Source organism: Odocoileus virginianus, chromosome 3, assembly GCF_023699985.2.
Source record: "Odocoileus virginianus isolate 20LAN1187 ecotype Illinois chromosome 3, Ovbor_1.2, whole genome shotgun sequence".
In the NCBI taxonomy this organism is placed as follows: Eukaryota; Metazoa; Chordata; class Mammalia; order Artiodactyla; family Cervidae; genus Odocoileus; species Odocoileus virginianus.
The window spans coordinates 88,531,690-88,546,788 of NC_069676.1; the positions used below are offsets into that span (position 1 = coordinate 88,531,690).

The 15,099-nt window shown below is 39.0% G+C and overlaps 1 protein-coding gene across 9 annotated transcripts in view; it reads right to left on the bottom strand.

Annotated features, from left to right (window-relative positions):
* MCTP1 (multiple C2 and transmembrane domain containing 1) overlaps window positions 1–15,099 on the bottom strand; it is a 545,955-nt gene that overhangs the window by 193,986 nt on the left and 336,870 nt on the right. For all 9 annotated transcript variants that reach the window (XM_070465825.1, XM_070465823.1, XM_020873018.2 and 6 more), the window contains 2 exons: window positions 14,627–14,797; window positions 11,965–12,095 (listed from right to left, as the gene is read on the bottom strand). In XM_070465825.1, coding sequence (XP_070321926.1) covers window positions 11,965–12,095; window positions 14,627–14,797 — 302 coding nt within the window. The remainder of the gene's footprint in view (window positions 1–11,964; window positions 12,096–14,626; window positions 14,798–15,099) is intronic.

Below are 15,099 nucleotides of genomic sequence, written 5' to 3' on the forward strand. Positions count from 1 at the left end.
TCTAAGACAACTTATCCTCTTGAATTCTAGTTTTCTTATCTGTGATATGAGGTAATTTAACTAGATGAACTTCAAGTTCTCAAAAACCTCAAATTCCACAAACTGTTACAACTCTATCCATGTTTACACTTGTTTACATCTTCCTTTGGGCTGGATAATTCACAAGCTGGAATCAAGACTGCTGGGAGAAATATCAACAACCTCAGATATGCAGATGATTCCACTCTAATTGCAGAAAGTGAAGAGAAACTAAAAAACCTCTTGATGGGGGTGAAAGAGGAGAGTGAAAATGCTGGCTTAAAACTCAGCATTCAAAAACCTAAGATCATGGCATCCAGTCCCATCACTTCAAGGCAAATAGAAGGGGGAAAGGCGGAAGCAGTGACAAATTTTATTTTCTTGGGTTTCAAAATCATTGCAAATGGTGACTGCAGCCAAGGAATTAAAAGACACTTGCTTCTTGGAAGGAAAGCTATGACAAACTTAGCTATTAAAAAACAGAGACATCACTTTGCCGACAAAGGTCTGTATAGTCAAAGTTATGTTTTTTCCAGTAGTCATGTATGATGTTAGAGTTGGACCATAAAGAAGGCTGAGCACTGAAGAACGGATGCTTTCAAATTGTGGGGCTAGAGAAGACTCTTGAGAGCCCCTTGGGCAGCAAGGAGATCAAACCAGTCAATCCTAAAGGAAATCAACCCCGATTTCCATTCACTGGAAGCATTGATGCTGAAGCTTCAATACTTTGGCCACCTGATGTAAAGAGCCAACTCACTGGGAAACTTATACTGGGAAAGCCTGAAGGCAGGAGGAGAAGGAGGCAACAGAAGATGAGATGGTTGATGGCATCACTGATTCAAAGGATATGTGTTTGAGCAAACTCTGGGAGACTGTGAAGGGCAGGGAAGCCTGGCATGCTGCAGTCCATGGGGTCACAACTTAGCAACTCAACAACAACAACAACATCTTCCTTTTTTGTAATTCTGCATATCAAAAAAAGTATGAGAACAAACTCATCTTCCAGGTAGTGAAATATTATTCCTCAGATGTATTATGCCTCCACCCCACCAAAGAAAAAAGTCTGAATGTTGATGTAAGAGTCTAATCTCATTTCAAATTGTGCTCTAAGGAGCATGGGTTGGGGGTTGCATCCTAGTCACCATGGATGGAGGAAGGGTGAAAAATGGGGAGTGGATTCTCCCCTTTGCTTCAAAGAACAGCTGCTCTCACATCTTGTTTTGTATCTGGGTTCTCCATGGAACTCCTGGGTGGGTCCTCAGCTGCTGGCTTTGTCTTAGCTTTGACTTTGTCTGGGCCTTTCCGAGGGGCTGTTCCTCATCCTACGCCTGTGACCAGTTGGCTGGGTGTGAGTCCTTAGAGGTCTTTCACCTAGGACTGGCCGAGGATAGTCAAAACTCTCCCTTGCCCAAACGGGCTGAGTGCTCCCCTTGGCTGCCACTGTGCATCTAGGCCCAAATGCTACATGCCCCAAACTCCTGGCCTCTAAGGCCACTTCTGCACTGGATGAAAAGCTGCACTCTGGAGTATGCATGGGATCTGGCTTCCTGGTCAACTGCTGAAGAAACCACAGAGTTTTCTCCTTATGGGGTGAACTTATCAACGGCATAGGAGATTGCAAGGTAACTCCCCACAACTTTCCCTTTCTCACAAACCATTCCAAAAGCAGCATTCTCCATCTTGCCTGCCTGTGCACACGTGGTCAAGTGCGCACAGCTACTGAGCAACCATGCTGTCTCTGAAACACTGGGAACGTGGCCAGCCCAGTAACATATCACTGTGAGTGACTCTCTAGTCTTCTCTGCATCATGTTCTCTCTCTTTCTCTCTCAGTGCCTGGGATCGTACCTCCCTTTTAAGCATGAGCACCTCATCATTGCTTCAAGCTCTGGGTCCTAGGGAACCTGTGAGTGAAGTTGCTCAGTCACGTTCGACTCTGCAACCCCATGGACTGTAGCCCACCAGGCTCCTCCATCCATGGAATTTTCCAGGCAAGAGTACTGGAGTGGGTTGCCATTTCCTTCTCCAGGGGATCGTCCCGACCCAGGAATCAAACCTGGGTCTCCCTCATTGCAGGCAGACGCTTTACCCTCTGAGCCACCAGGGAAGCCATAGGGGGCCTCATACAAAAACTATTGTCGCGATTCAATCCTGACAGTTACAGATATCCAAAAGGAAAACCTGACGTGTCCCGCTCCTGGCTTCTCACCGTCTATGAAAGTTCTTTAGTAAGGCAACGGGGTCCTCCACAACCTACCATCAGCTTGGGTGTTTAGTTGTTGATTTACACTTGCTACTTCAGTAATTCCTTATTGTCTGTAATTCTCCCACTATCCATGCTAAAGCTCACCTGCTTCTTTGTGTTTGAAGGAAGCAACCCCATCTACCTGAGATGATGTATCTAACTGTCTTTCTTGGCTAATTTTTAACTAATTCTCATGGCAATTGTCTTTTTCTGTCCATCTCTTGGTACAGCTCAAGGGCATGAACCTAACACAACACCTGGAATATAGCTGGAGCTCTGTAAGTATTAAAATACTTCAGAGGAGGAGACAGAGTTTCAGAGAGGCCAAAATTCTACCCGTTTTGATAGTGGCAGAGTCAGAATCAGCATGCAATTTTGCTCATGCTACCATTTCTATATTGTCTTCCTAGAAAGTGGATTGATTTCAACACCCATTTATTAACTATTTATTTATATTAAGTGCATTATGCATCAGGCTCCTGTTAAATTTGAGGGATTCAACCCTTTCTAAGCCTTGTGATTTCTCACATCCTTATTTGCAGAACTACCACAGACCCAGTGTGTTGTTTGAGTGAAGTTATTTGGCTTCAGAGTTTATGTCAGGGGTTCAGAACATTAGAGTTTTAATAAAGCTGAATTATTCATTGGTATTGTGATATTAAGCAAGTCACTTAAACTTTTTATGCATCAGCTTTCCTCATTTATGCGACAGAAACAATAGATGAAAAACTATTTTGAAAAGATGAAAGTGCTATGTAAACACTATATAGTTTTAATATCTCATATGCCTTAGTTTCGGAGAATGCAATGGCACCCCACTCCAGTACTCTTGCCTGGAAAATCCCATGGACAGAGGAGCCTGGTAGGCTGCGGTCCATGGGGTCGCTAAGAGTTGGACACGACTGAGCGACTTCACTTTCAATTTTCACTTTCCACTTTCATGCATTGGAGAAGGAAATGGCAACCTACTCCAGTGTTCTTGCCTGGAGAATCCCATGGACGGGGGAGCCTGGTTGGCTGCTGTGCTGGGGTCGCACACGACTGAAGTGACTTAGCAGCAGCGGGCCTTAGTTTGATATTGAACAACTTTAGAATTTACTGTCAGAACTGAACTCAACTCATCAATCAATTAATTATCAATAGAAGAATCAAAAGAGACTCAAACTGAAAGAGATTTGAGTGCTACTTTCTTTCATTCCACAAATGGGAAATTGAGGCTCAGAAAAATTAAGTGATGGTTTTTAAAGACCTCAGAATGGGACATTGAGGCTCAGGGAAATTAAGTGACGGTTTTAAGACCTCAAACCCCATTTCCTGACTCCCATATCAAAGCTTGAAATTCTTTGCACTTTTTAAAAACTATAAGTACTTACTTAGCCACATGAAAGGAATACATCACAGTTATTTGGTGACATTTCCCCCTAAGTTCAAGGAGAAAACTTTCAGTATCCTTATCACTTTTTTCTCACCACCTTTCCATCTGCCATGCCTAAACCAGTCACCAACCCAGATAAAAGTTTTGTGATTAGCACCAGTGATGTACATGTGAGGGGCAGGAAGTAAATGTTAGGCATATTTGGATGCATTTATGTATTTTTTAATTTAAAAATAGGGCAGAAAATTAAAAAAAAACTAGGATTCAAGTTTCATAAATATTTTATACTTGCATTCACACTGGTGGCCCATGCATCAGGTATGTCACATGCGACTGGCAAGTATCTTGAGTGACGAACTGCAGCCGCATGACATAGAGGGGCTGACAGTGACCCCTGAACTTGTTGACTGGCTTCCACTGAACTGCAGTTCATATGATGTGCCCCATGAGGTGGATTTACAGATTATAGCATCTAGCTTTAACTGAACCAATCCTCACAAAATGGACAATGGCCTTAAAAGATAGCAGTCAGTTAGGAGGTTGGGATGAACACATACACACTACTATATATAAAATAGGTAATCCAGAAGGACCTACTGCGGAGCTCAGGCAGCTTACTCAGTACTCTGTAATAACCATTATTGGAAAAGAATACGGAAAAAAAAGACATGTATATGTATAACTGAACCATTTTGCTGTACCCCTGAAACTAACACGACATTGTAAATCAACTATACTCCAATATAAAATAAAAATGAAAACAATAAAAGATCCCTGTAAAGAAACTGTGGATTGAAGATAATGCTAACTGAACAAGCACAAGGGAACCAAATGATGGACAAGAACACCCAGCATTGACACCTTTCCTCCTCATCCAGCTCCGCGTCAGCTACAATCTGATTCTGATTCACAAACCGGGGGTGTGGCATGACCAAGTCTAACAAGAACTCCGCCAAAATCAACGTTAAATTATCAGGAAGAATATCTGCAACAGAAATTTATACCTCTTCTAACAAGGAACTTCTAAGGGGGTGTTGTGCCCTGAAGTACTAGCTCATGATATTACGAGGCCATACAGATAAGAGAACATTTAAAAACAAAGCCTCTATCCTTCAATAAAAAATAAATTAATTTAAAAACACAATAAAACAAAAACAAAGCCTCGGCACAGGAAGACAAGCCTCTGCAGGATTTCTTTTGTGGGGGAGAATTTCTAAAAAAACAGTTTACATAATTTGGACCAAATTTATCGATAAAATTAGAAAACTTTTTGAGGTTTATTGTTTGAGAACTACCTTACACTGGTAAAACAAATAACACATAAGATCTCATATTATAAATCAATATGATAGATAACTCTTTAGAATCTTTGCATTTTAATGAATTCAATAGGTAACCACTACAGTTTTTCAAGTTTCACGATGATGCAGTGTACATGCCACCTGACATTACTAAATGCTAATGCAATTACTGCCTTTCTATTGTCAGCAGTTGTCACTGTCCAGCTGTCTTAGGGGAGATGGATTTATCAGAGCATACTTCTATTAATACAAACTTGGGAGGTTCCCCTTTATTACCTAGGAGGTAAGCTACTTAACATACACACAGTGGTGCATGGAAACTGTCTTTGGAAACTTTGTCTATCATATGTAAAATACTGCAGTGAGTATAAACTTACTGAGAACGTCTTCAGAAGAAAAAATTGTAAGTCATGAAAGAAAATGGATTGAAATCTTAATATATTTGACTTGAGTTTACAACAAACCAAGACAAGAATCAATGACACTCCATTCTTTACCAAAACATTACCTGTCTCCCAAATGAGATATTTCACTCAGTCCCTAGTAAGGAAAATGGTGAAACACAATGATTTCATTAAAAATTCTCTTCAGTTTAGAGTTTTCTGAATAGTTATCTTGTGCTTTCAAACTAATAATGAAGCAGAGATCGCTTCTACTCTGATTTAGGCAGGAAGTAGAATAATCACTGTAGTATTTATATCACAAATAAACACTGCAAATCAGAACCTATAGTGTCAAATGCTCACATGCAATGTCTTTCAATTAAGAAACATTAATTTGGTTAATATACAAAGTCAAAGGCTGTTTCCTTATTTTCCACACTGTGCCTGGAGAGATGTATGTGTATACCTACTCATTGCACATTCTCTTTCCTTTGGCATTAAATTACAGAGTCACAAATTTATTTTTATGGTCATAGCATTTGAAAGCATTTTTCTTCACCCAAAACTTGCCCATTTGGAATAACTTTTTTCTAATATATTACTAAGAAAAATTGTGTTAAAATAGAACTTTCTATTGAAGTTTGCATCTGTAGCACTCTGTTGTCATGGGCAGGATCAATGTCTTGGCCCTGATAACAATGCAGCAAATAAAGTTAGGAGCAATCCACCAACCAAAAATATATGGGCATCAAATCAATGCTGCTTTAAAGATAAACAAGCATTTTGCACACTAATAAATAATGCTATAAATCTTGCCTTATTGGATTGCAAATAACTCCGACTGAATGAAATTGCTTGACATGGGATTTACTTATTCTGCACGTTCATAAAAACAACTTGTTCTCTGACAGCACTCATTCTTAGCAATTTACCACAGCTGTCAGCAGCCAATTTGTTCAGATTACTGCTCTGCATAAAAGTGTAACAATCATGAGGATTTATTAGCTGATTATCGTAAAGGTGGCAGTCCATCTTGCCTGCCAAAATGCAGGTGATCAGAAAGTTAAATAATTACACGCAGATTAACATTATTTCACCTTCACGTGAAATCTGTAGTTCAGCGACAGGTAAGATTTGTTGTTCAAACTTGCAGTATGGTGCACACCACCCAGTGGGCTTACTGCCCACCTGGCATTTTATCAAGTGCCTAATGGTTTCAGAACATACTGAATATGAGACCAAAGTGAAAGGGGAATGGATTCTAGAGGCAGGAGTCCTGGAAATGAATCTCAGATAAGTTGCCTCAAATTCATACTAGCTGAGCAATCGCTAAACCATTTGGCTATACCTCAAAAACACCTCACTTTTTGCACCTGCAAAATTGGTATAATATGAACCACCCTTGTTTTACCCTATATTGAGCTAAAGTACATAATAGTTCCCCTTACAGTGTAAAACATTATTATTATTGTTGTTGTTTTCCATTCATAGTAAATATAATTTTTGTAAAATTTAACAACCAGATATCATTAATTCACTAGACATTATGATAAAAAATTATAAATATCTTTCTAAATGGATAGGCAGCTTTTTCAAATGCAACCACTCAGTACTTTTCAAGTACAAAGATTACTCAGACACTTTAACACTTTAACTCATTAATTCTCCCTTTTGAATTAAATACAAATATCTTCTTTAATTATACTGAAACTCTATACTTTCCACGAAGACATGCTGTTCTAACAGGTGTTGCCTTAATACCTGTTGTAAAATTCTATGTTTATTTAGAGACGGAAGAGCCATAATTCCCAGCATTCAATCAAGCTCCAGGCATTTAAAGTTAAATCTAGCAGATACTTCTTTAGCACCTATTATTTGCCATACACTTTTCGAGGTATTGAGGATGCCATGATGAACAACATAACTCAAAAACTCCCACTCTCATGAAGCTCACATTATACTAACGGGAAGTAAATGATAAAATGAGTGAAATGCATATATATGTCCAATGGTGATACACCTCGATGCAGAGAACAAAGCAGGATAAAGGAAACGGAACGTCAAGGAAAAGAAGTTTCACTTTTGCACAGAGTTGGGATGGCTGCCTCACTGGTGTGACATTTGTGCACAGACCTAAAGTAAGTAGAGAAGCTAGACAGGTGGACATGTGGAGATGGAGGGAAGGTCCTGAGGTGGGAAGACGCCTGGTGTACTTGAGAAGGAGCAAGGAGGATCCTTAAAAATAGTTAATAGACATTAATGGGACAGCATTACCCTCCACAGCCAACTTTAAATTTATTTGCCAGCTACCAGCCAACTCCCAGAAGTCTCTAACTTCTAAGTGAATAGAGACACATCTTAATTATTCCCACCATACACACACACACACACACACACACACACAAAGGTAACATGTGACATGCTAGAGGTGCTAACTATAGCTACAATGGCAATTGAATTACAATAAAATGTATTAAATCAATACATTGTACACCTTCAATTTACATGTTACATGTAAAATATATTTCAGTAAATTAACTAAAAATAATTTAATAGAATTGCATAGAATTACAATTGCATAGAATGTTGCAACAACTTGAAAAAGAACACAGAAGACCATGATGACAGTTTTGCTCCTTACTTTAATCTTAGAACTCAAATTTAATTAGAAGGTAAGCCAATTCTCTTCTATTCTAGGATCAAAGAATTCTATTATAATCTGCATTGTTTCCACTGTTACCACACAACCTTCACATAAACACATGCAAGTCTACTTGCCTTCTACTTTGATCCAGTAATATATTGTTTTTCAGTGGCAGGATGTGTGTAAAGTACAATTTAGTAAGTATAAAGTCAGTTATCAAGAGCTTCTGCTGCTTTCTGGCCATAGTCAGATATTTGCCATAGTCATTTCTTTTTTCTGCCACAAGCATCTTTGTTAAATTAGCAGAGTGTACGATGATTTCCTACCGTCCATCTTTGATTACTCCAGATTCAACAATAATTCCCTTTACTATGCAAAAGGATTCAAACTGATACTCAAAAGTGGTCCCAAGAGTTCTTGTCTACCTGTGCTCTATGTTCTCTAAAAATTCTTGGCTCAAAATGCTTTCATAGGCAATTATATTTGATAGATGACCAAATGTGAATTTCTTTAGTGAAGCTGATGCCAGAGAGTGTTAGTTGCTCTTCATGTCCAACTCTTTTGTGACCCCATGGACTGTAGCCCACCAGGCTCCTCTGTCCATGGAGTTCTCCAGGCAAGAATCCTGGAGTAGGTTGCTATTCCCTTCTCCAGGGGATCTTCCTAACAAAAACGTAACTGGAAATAAAAGTAAGTCAGTCAAAATAAATGAGAGTTTTAGAAATCCTTGTAATTCTTTAAAGGTAGTATTTTGACTCACCATCTAAGCCAGTTTTAATCTAACCAAGATACTGGGAAGCAGAGCACACAGTGGTGTCCATCAAACCAATAAGGGTGCTGGAGTAGGTCTCCTTGATCCTGCTTATAAGGTTCTCCTGTGTAATAGCTAAGGGCATAAAGAAGTCATCCAACAACCCATGCAGAGCCCAAGCCAGAAACTCTATGCAAGAAGGTCCGTCTAGTCAAGGCTATGGTTTTTCCAGTAGTCATGTATGGACGTGAGAGTTGGACTATAAAGAAAGCTGAGCGCCAAAGAATTGATGCTTTTGAACTGTGGTGTTGGAGAAGACTCTTGAGAGTCCCTTGGACTGCAAGGAGATCCAACCAGTCCATCCTAAAGGAGATCGGTCCTGGATGTTCATTGGAAGGACTGATGTTGAAGTTGAAACTCCAATACTTTGGCCACATGATGTGAAGAGCTGACTCTTTTGAAAAGACCCTGATGCTGGGAAAGATTGAGGGCAGGAGGAGAAGGGGACAACAGAGGATGAGATGGTTGGATGGCATCATGGACTCAATGGACATGAGTTTGAGTAAACTCTGGGAGTTGGTGATGGACAGGGAGGCCTGGCGTGCTGCAGTCCATGGGGTTGCAAAGAGTTGGACATGACTGAGCGACTGAACTGAACTGAAGCACTTCCAACGACTTAAAAAATAAGGGTGGGATACACTTCCTACTAGATAACTAGTTTATTACAAAAGGTATGGCCCCAGATGGAAGAGATGCACAGGATAAGGTATGTGATGAGGGGCATGGAGCTTCCAAGCCCTCTCAGGGCACACCAGTCCTCTAGCCCCTGCGAGGACTTGCACATGTTCCCCAACCCAGAAACTCCGAAAACGGATTTCTTGTCTTTTTTCCAAACTTCATGAGAGCTTCTTAGCTCCCTAGTTGTCTAGAGCAATCACTATAATCTTCGGAGCGCCATTTATCACTGCTCTCTCAAAATTAGAGACAAACCCAAAATTTTGTCCCAAAATAGGGACAAACCCATAGAAACAGGATGAAGTGGGATACATAGGTCTACCTCTCTGCCAAACATTTCTTAAAATAATTACGTCTGCCCTTGAGAGTCTGTAATATCATCAAATGAGGAAAAGGGAAAGGTCAGTACAAAATGAGCTGAGAGGACTTCCCCGGTGGTACAGTAGATAAGGATCCACCTGCCAATGCAGGCGACACGGGTTTGATCCCTGATCTTGGGAGATTCCACATGCCACGGGGCAGCTAAGCCCGCACACCACAACTCCTGAAGCCCATGTGCCTAGAGCCTGGGCTCTGTCACAAGAGAATCCGCTGCAATCAGAAGCCATGCACTGCGACAAAAAGTAGCTTCCATTCACTGGAACTAGAGAAAGCCCATGTGTAGCAATGAAGACCCAGCACAACTAAAAATTTTTAAAATGGGCTTAGAAATTTTCATAATTTCCAAATTTGGAGATTCCTTTCAAAGAAAGAAGAGTCGTTAAAAGGGTATATGTTATCATGGGAAAAAATGGAAAATAGGATAAGAAGGACTTCATGGAGGGTGGACCCAGAAATACAAGAAGCCAAAACATTTTATGACATTTGTCATTATTTTACTAATATAAGAAAATCTGAATATAAAGCAATGAGATTGAGGTAGCAAGTTACACATGACAGTCATTCTGGTGGTCACCAAATAGAGCTAATGTTGCTAAAAATTATGAAAATGAATGAATTATTCAAGGAATAGCTAGAACAGTATCTACTTGAAATAGCTCATAGCATTTTGAGGGAGAAAGAAACAGACACATTCATAATCAAATGTATTCTGTGTATGAACAGATCTTTACTAATACTTAAGCTAGTGGTACAGCCCAAAGAGAACAAGGTACAACATTAAGAAAACCCTGAAAACAGTATTTTACCAGAGGGAAAAAACATGCAGTAAAGGCTTGTCATTTAAAAAGGATTGAAATGTAACATGGCATAAGATTAGTGGTGTTTTTCTCATTCCATTTTGTAAGTAAAATATTAAAGGTTAACTGAAGCTCATCTTTGACCTCTCATTCTGTAATCCTATGAAGAAAACTATTGTTTAAAACATATTTCTTAGAAAGGAAAAAGACAAAAAGATACATATGTTGGGTTGGATTCCTATTTTTTGTTCTCTTAGTGTAAAATCCCCTTTATTATTAGTAGTATGTGTGCATTTCTTCAGGTTGTATATTTAGAGACCTGGAAATGAATAAAGAAGTTTTTAAACTAACCAGTTTTTCTGTACACTGTGCTTTATCTCAGTATTGACAAATTTCAATGTGTTTTGCTATGAAGACACATGTAACTACTGAAAATACAAAAATAAAGTTAAAAGTAAGAAAACAATCATATAATTCAAACAGTTTTTCAAAATAAGCTTGTCGTGATGCTGAAGCTGAAGCTCCAATACTTTGGTCACCTGATGCGAAGAAGTGACTCTTTGGAAAAGACCCTGATGCTGGGAAAGATTGAGGGCAGAAGGAGAAGGGGACCACAGAGGATGAGATGGCTGGATGGCATCACGGACTCAACACACGTGTTTGAGTAAGCTCCGGGAGTTGGTGATGGACAGGGAGGCCTGGCGTGCTGCAGTCCATGGGGTCACAAAGAGTCGGATGTGACTGAGTGACTGAACTGAACTGGACTGTGCAGAGATGTCATGCAAGCCTCAGAATATTCTTTTCTTCACTGCATTATCAGATTAACATGGATCTGCCTCACTTACACACTTCCTTCACTAACACTTGAACTTCTGGGACATTTGTGAACTCCTAGGAGATTATCAAGATTTTCTACCTTGCAGGGAGCTGGATGAAACAACACATTTGACGGTTACAATATGCTTTGTGAAACGCAATATTATCTCTGATTACTTTGCACACTATGAATATGCTCTTTGCTCCTTTTAAGCATTGTACATCAAAGGAGATTCCTCTTTCTCAACTCCTGTAATGTTCATGCACAATGTCCTCAACATCGGGAGGAAATTTCTGGATATCAAATTCAAGTAGCCTGTCCATCAACTGGTCAAAACCGCCACCTACTGGTCAGTCTTTAAAATCTATTTTTCAGTTCACCCAAGCCTTGCTTTCCCATGGTAAGATCCCTTGCTTCGAAACAGTAAAGATCAGTTATAATACCAGACTTAGACTAAATTTTCTTTTTTAAAAACTTACCCTCTCTAGGGTGAACCAAAAATACCAAATTGCACAAACCTGCCAATAAAGTCGTCCCTTTTCCCAGCGTCCTTGTCCCAGGCAGTGATATCAATGATCCCGCCTCTTTCTTCATAGAGATGAAAATCAAATTGTTCCCTCCACTGAGGATTCAATGTTTTTGGCATAATCTGCAAAAACCAAAATTTCATTACTATCTCATCAACATCAGTCTTAAATAATGCAACCTGAGACATAAATCAAACTTCAGGTACTTCCCAGAAAAGCATGTGAGATTTGAATGAGATCTTCCAGAAATGATGGAAGTCATTAGATGTCAGCATTTTTACTGCATATGGTCTGAAAGAACCCAAAAGGACATGTCCTAAAGACCAAGAGACACCTTCTCCTCACTGTGAACAACAGATGAGGGATATGAATTATAGAAAGGGCAAACAGTCTCTAAGTGAAGTAGCTCACTCAGATAATAGCACCTGTTTTACATAACCAGTTAATGCATGAAGATATAACTCAAAGTCTGTGATCTTATAGTAAAGGGAGATGAGGATTTCTAGAGTTTCTTTTATTCCCCCCTTACTTCCCTCTCACATAGAATTCGAACTGAATAGTGAAGAAAACAGACAATGAACTTCTGCAGGAGGGGGAAAAAGTAAGTTTTCGGTGGCCAGGCAAACTTTTACCTTAGAATGACAGCACTGATGTATCATCCCCATTTTATACATGGAGAAACCAAATCCTGAAGTTTAAGTGAGGGCACAGTCATTAAGTTTTAATAGCTAGACTATAACTCAAGTCTTTGATTAGAGTTTCAGAACTCGTTCCCCAAAGCACTATGCCAAAAATGCTTGTGAATTAATATGAGTGCTCATGTGTATGTGTGTGTATAATCTCCATGTCGTATTTACAAGAAGGATATCTAATGTGCAATTTTGTACCTTCAAGTATTTAGATAGACACCTAGGAATCAATGAATAAAGTGACCCATACTGATGTGTTTTAAAATTTCACTCACCATTGGGCTGGACAATATTCATTCATATTTGTTTCTCTATTCTTTCTTTTTAGCAGGAGGGCCTGTAGTGGCCTTTTCTCTTTTTAATGTATGAGAGATAGATCCTCAGATGTAAAGACTTTGAAAGCAATGAAGTATGTTATGTGCAGAGGTAATGCAAATGAATCACAATTTCTAAAGTTCATAATCTGAAATTAATCTGCAATACATCATGGAAAGAAAGAGCAGAGAGAGACACATGTCCATAGCTGGGTTTCATATTTCAAATCTAAAGAGCATAACTATAAAAATAAGTCATGTTTTAAGCCTATAAGAACACGGAAATAATGTTAATTGATAAAGGACAAGATGGAAGTGGTCATAGGTACCTATTTTGGGGAATCAGTACTTTCTTTAAAGTGTTATGATTAAGCCCAATGCAGAAAAAAAAAGATGACACTGGATGGATACTATGATAATTCAAATGTTTCATAACTGGGTTCAGATGAACTCCTGCAGTTTTGGCGGGAGTGGACCATTTTACTTGTTTGGCCCAAAAAAAGCCTAGGCTTTCAGATTTGTTAGGATTGTCTTCCCCATATGATTTCCTATAGGTCAGAGGTGATGTCTTCCCCTTCAGTGTGGACATTCAACAAGGTGACCCATCAGCCTGCTAACAAATCACTCTGTGGTATTTCTAACTACCTACGTTACTGATGAGAAGTCCCTGGGCCAAAAGGAGCCTGGGCAGGCTGTTGATAGAAAGTTCACAAAAATTGTGATGTGAAGGTGAAGATAGTCCCAAAGGAGAATGTGATTTATGTAAGATGGATGTAATCAATTATCCCAAGCTAACAATGCATACTAGCTGGAGAAGCTGATCATTCAAGGGGTTGTGTTTAGATATAACCCAGATAAATATAACTGTCACATATAGACTACTATGACCTTTACTTATTACTACTGCTGTTAATAATATGATTATTTAATATGTTATTACTAATAGTATGTGTTATTACACAATGTGTTTGCTCTTCCCCTTCCTTCAGTTATGACAGTTAATTATTTATTTGGGCAAAGCAATGTTTTAAACCCTTTACATACTTGACATATAGTATTCCATCTTTGCAATAACTTTATTAGGTAGGCATTATTTTCATTCTCATCCTCACAGATGAGGAAATGGAAGTCTGGAGAGGCAAAGTAACTTTACTGTGGTGGCAGCAGAAACTTGGCCCTTTGATTTCTGAATAAAATTTTAAAACCTTGCCATCTTCATCAGTGTAAGTCAGTTTGAATAAAATGGTCCAGAGTCCTGCATGAAGATTTTTACTGCACGTCAAATAAAGCTATTCGTAGTTTGTGTACTAGTATCAGGTATGGCCAACACTCTCTGAGCATTTTATGCTCCAGGCCTTGACTTGGCCTTGCTTCAGCCAGTTTTATTTTTATTTTTTTCAAGAGATAGTTTCTACTATTATTCTGTGTGATAGATGAAGAAATTGAGACATAGAGAAACAGTTTACCAAAGGTCACATAACACAAAAAGAAATGCAATACAATTGTTGATCCTGTTTCCTGACATAACTGTTCAAAAGCAGTTCTGTAAAGCATTACAAAGTGTCCAGTGTTTTCATGTCTCAAAGAGTGTGGCTATTAACCAACCACTGCCTTCCAAGCACTGACAGGAACACAAAAGAGATAGGTCACCTTGCTCTTGTACTTTTGATGCCCAAGTCGGAACTTCACATAGGGGTCACTCAACCCGTTTGAATCCATCGCCTTAAGGTCTCGCCCTTCAATCAATGTGATGCTGACGATTCCTCTCCAAAGGTGTGACTTTCTGTGTGCATCTGACAGGCGTAAACTTTGAGTCTGAAACTTGTGGCGAAGGAAAACAGAATTAGCTTATTGTGCTTTAAACCAAAACACCACATTTGACATGACCCTTTCCTATAGTTTTTCAAAAATAAAAAAATAGGCAGTTGCAGGTTTTTGAAATTAAAAATAATTAATATATTATTAATTAACAATTATATAATTAATAATGATGAAATGGTCATCTCATAAATTTAAGGTGGCTGTGTAAAATAGGTGTGTGCTCAAAATAAAGTCTAGTTTTTCAACTCAAAACTACATGCAGATGCTTGAAGACTATTGAAGAATATTTTCACATGTGTTTA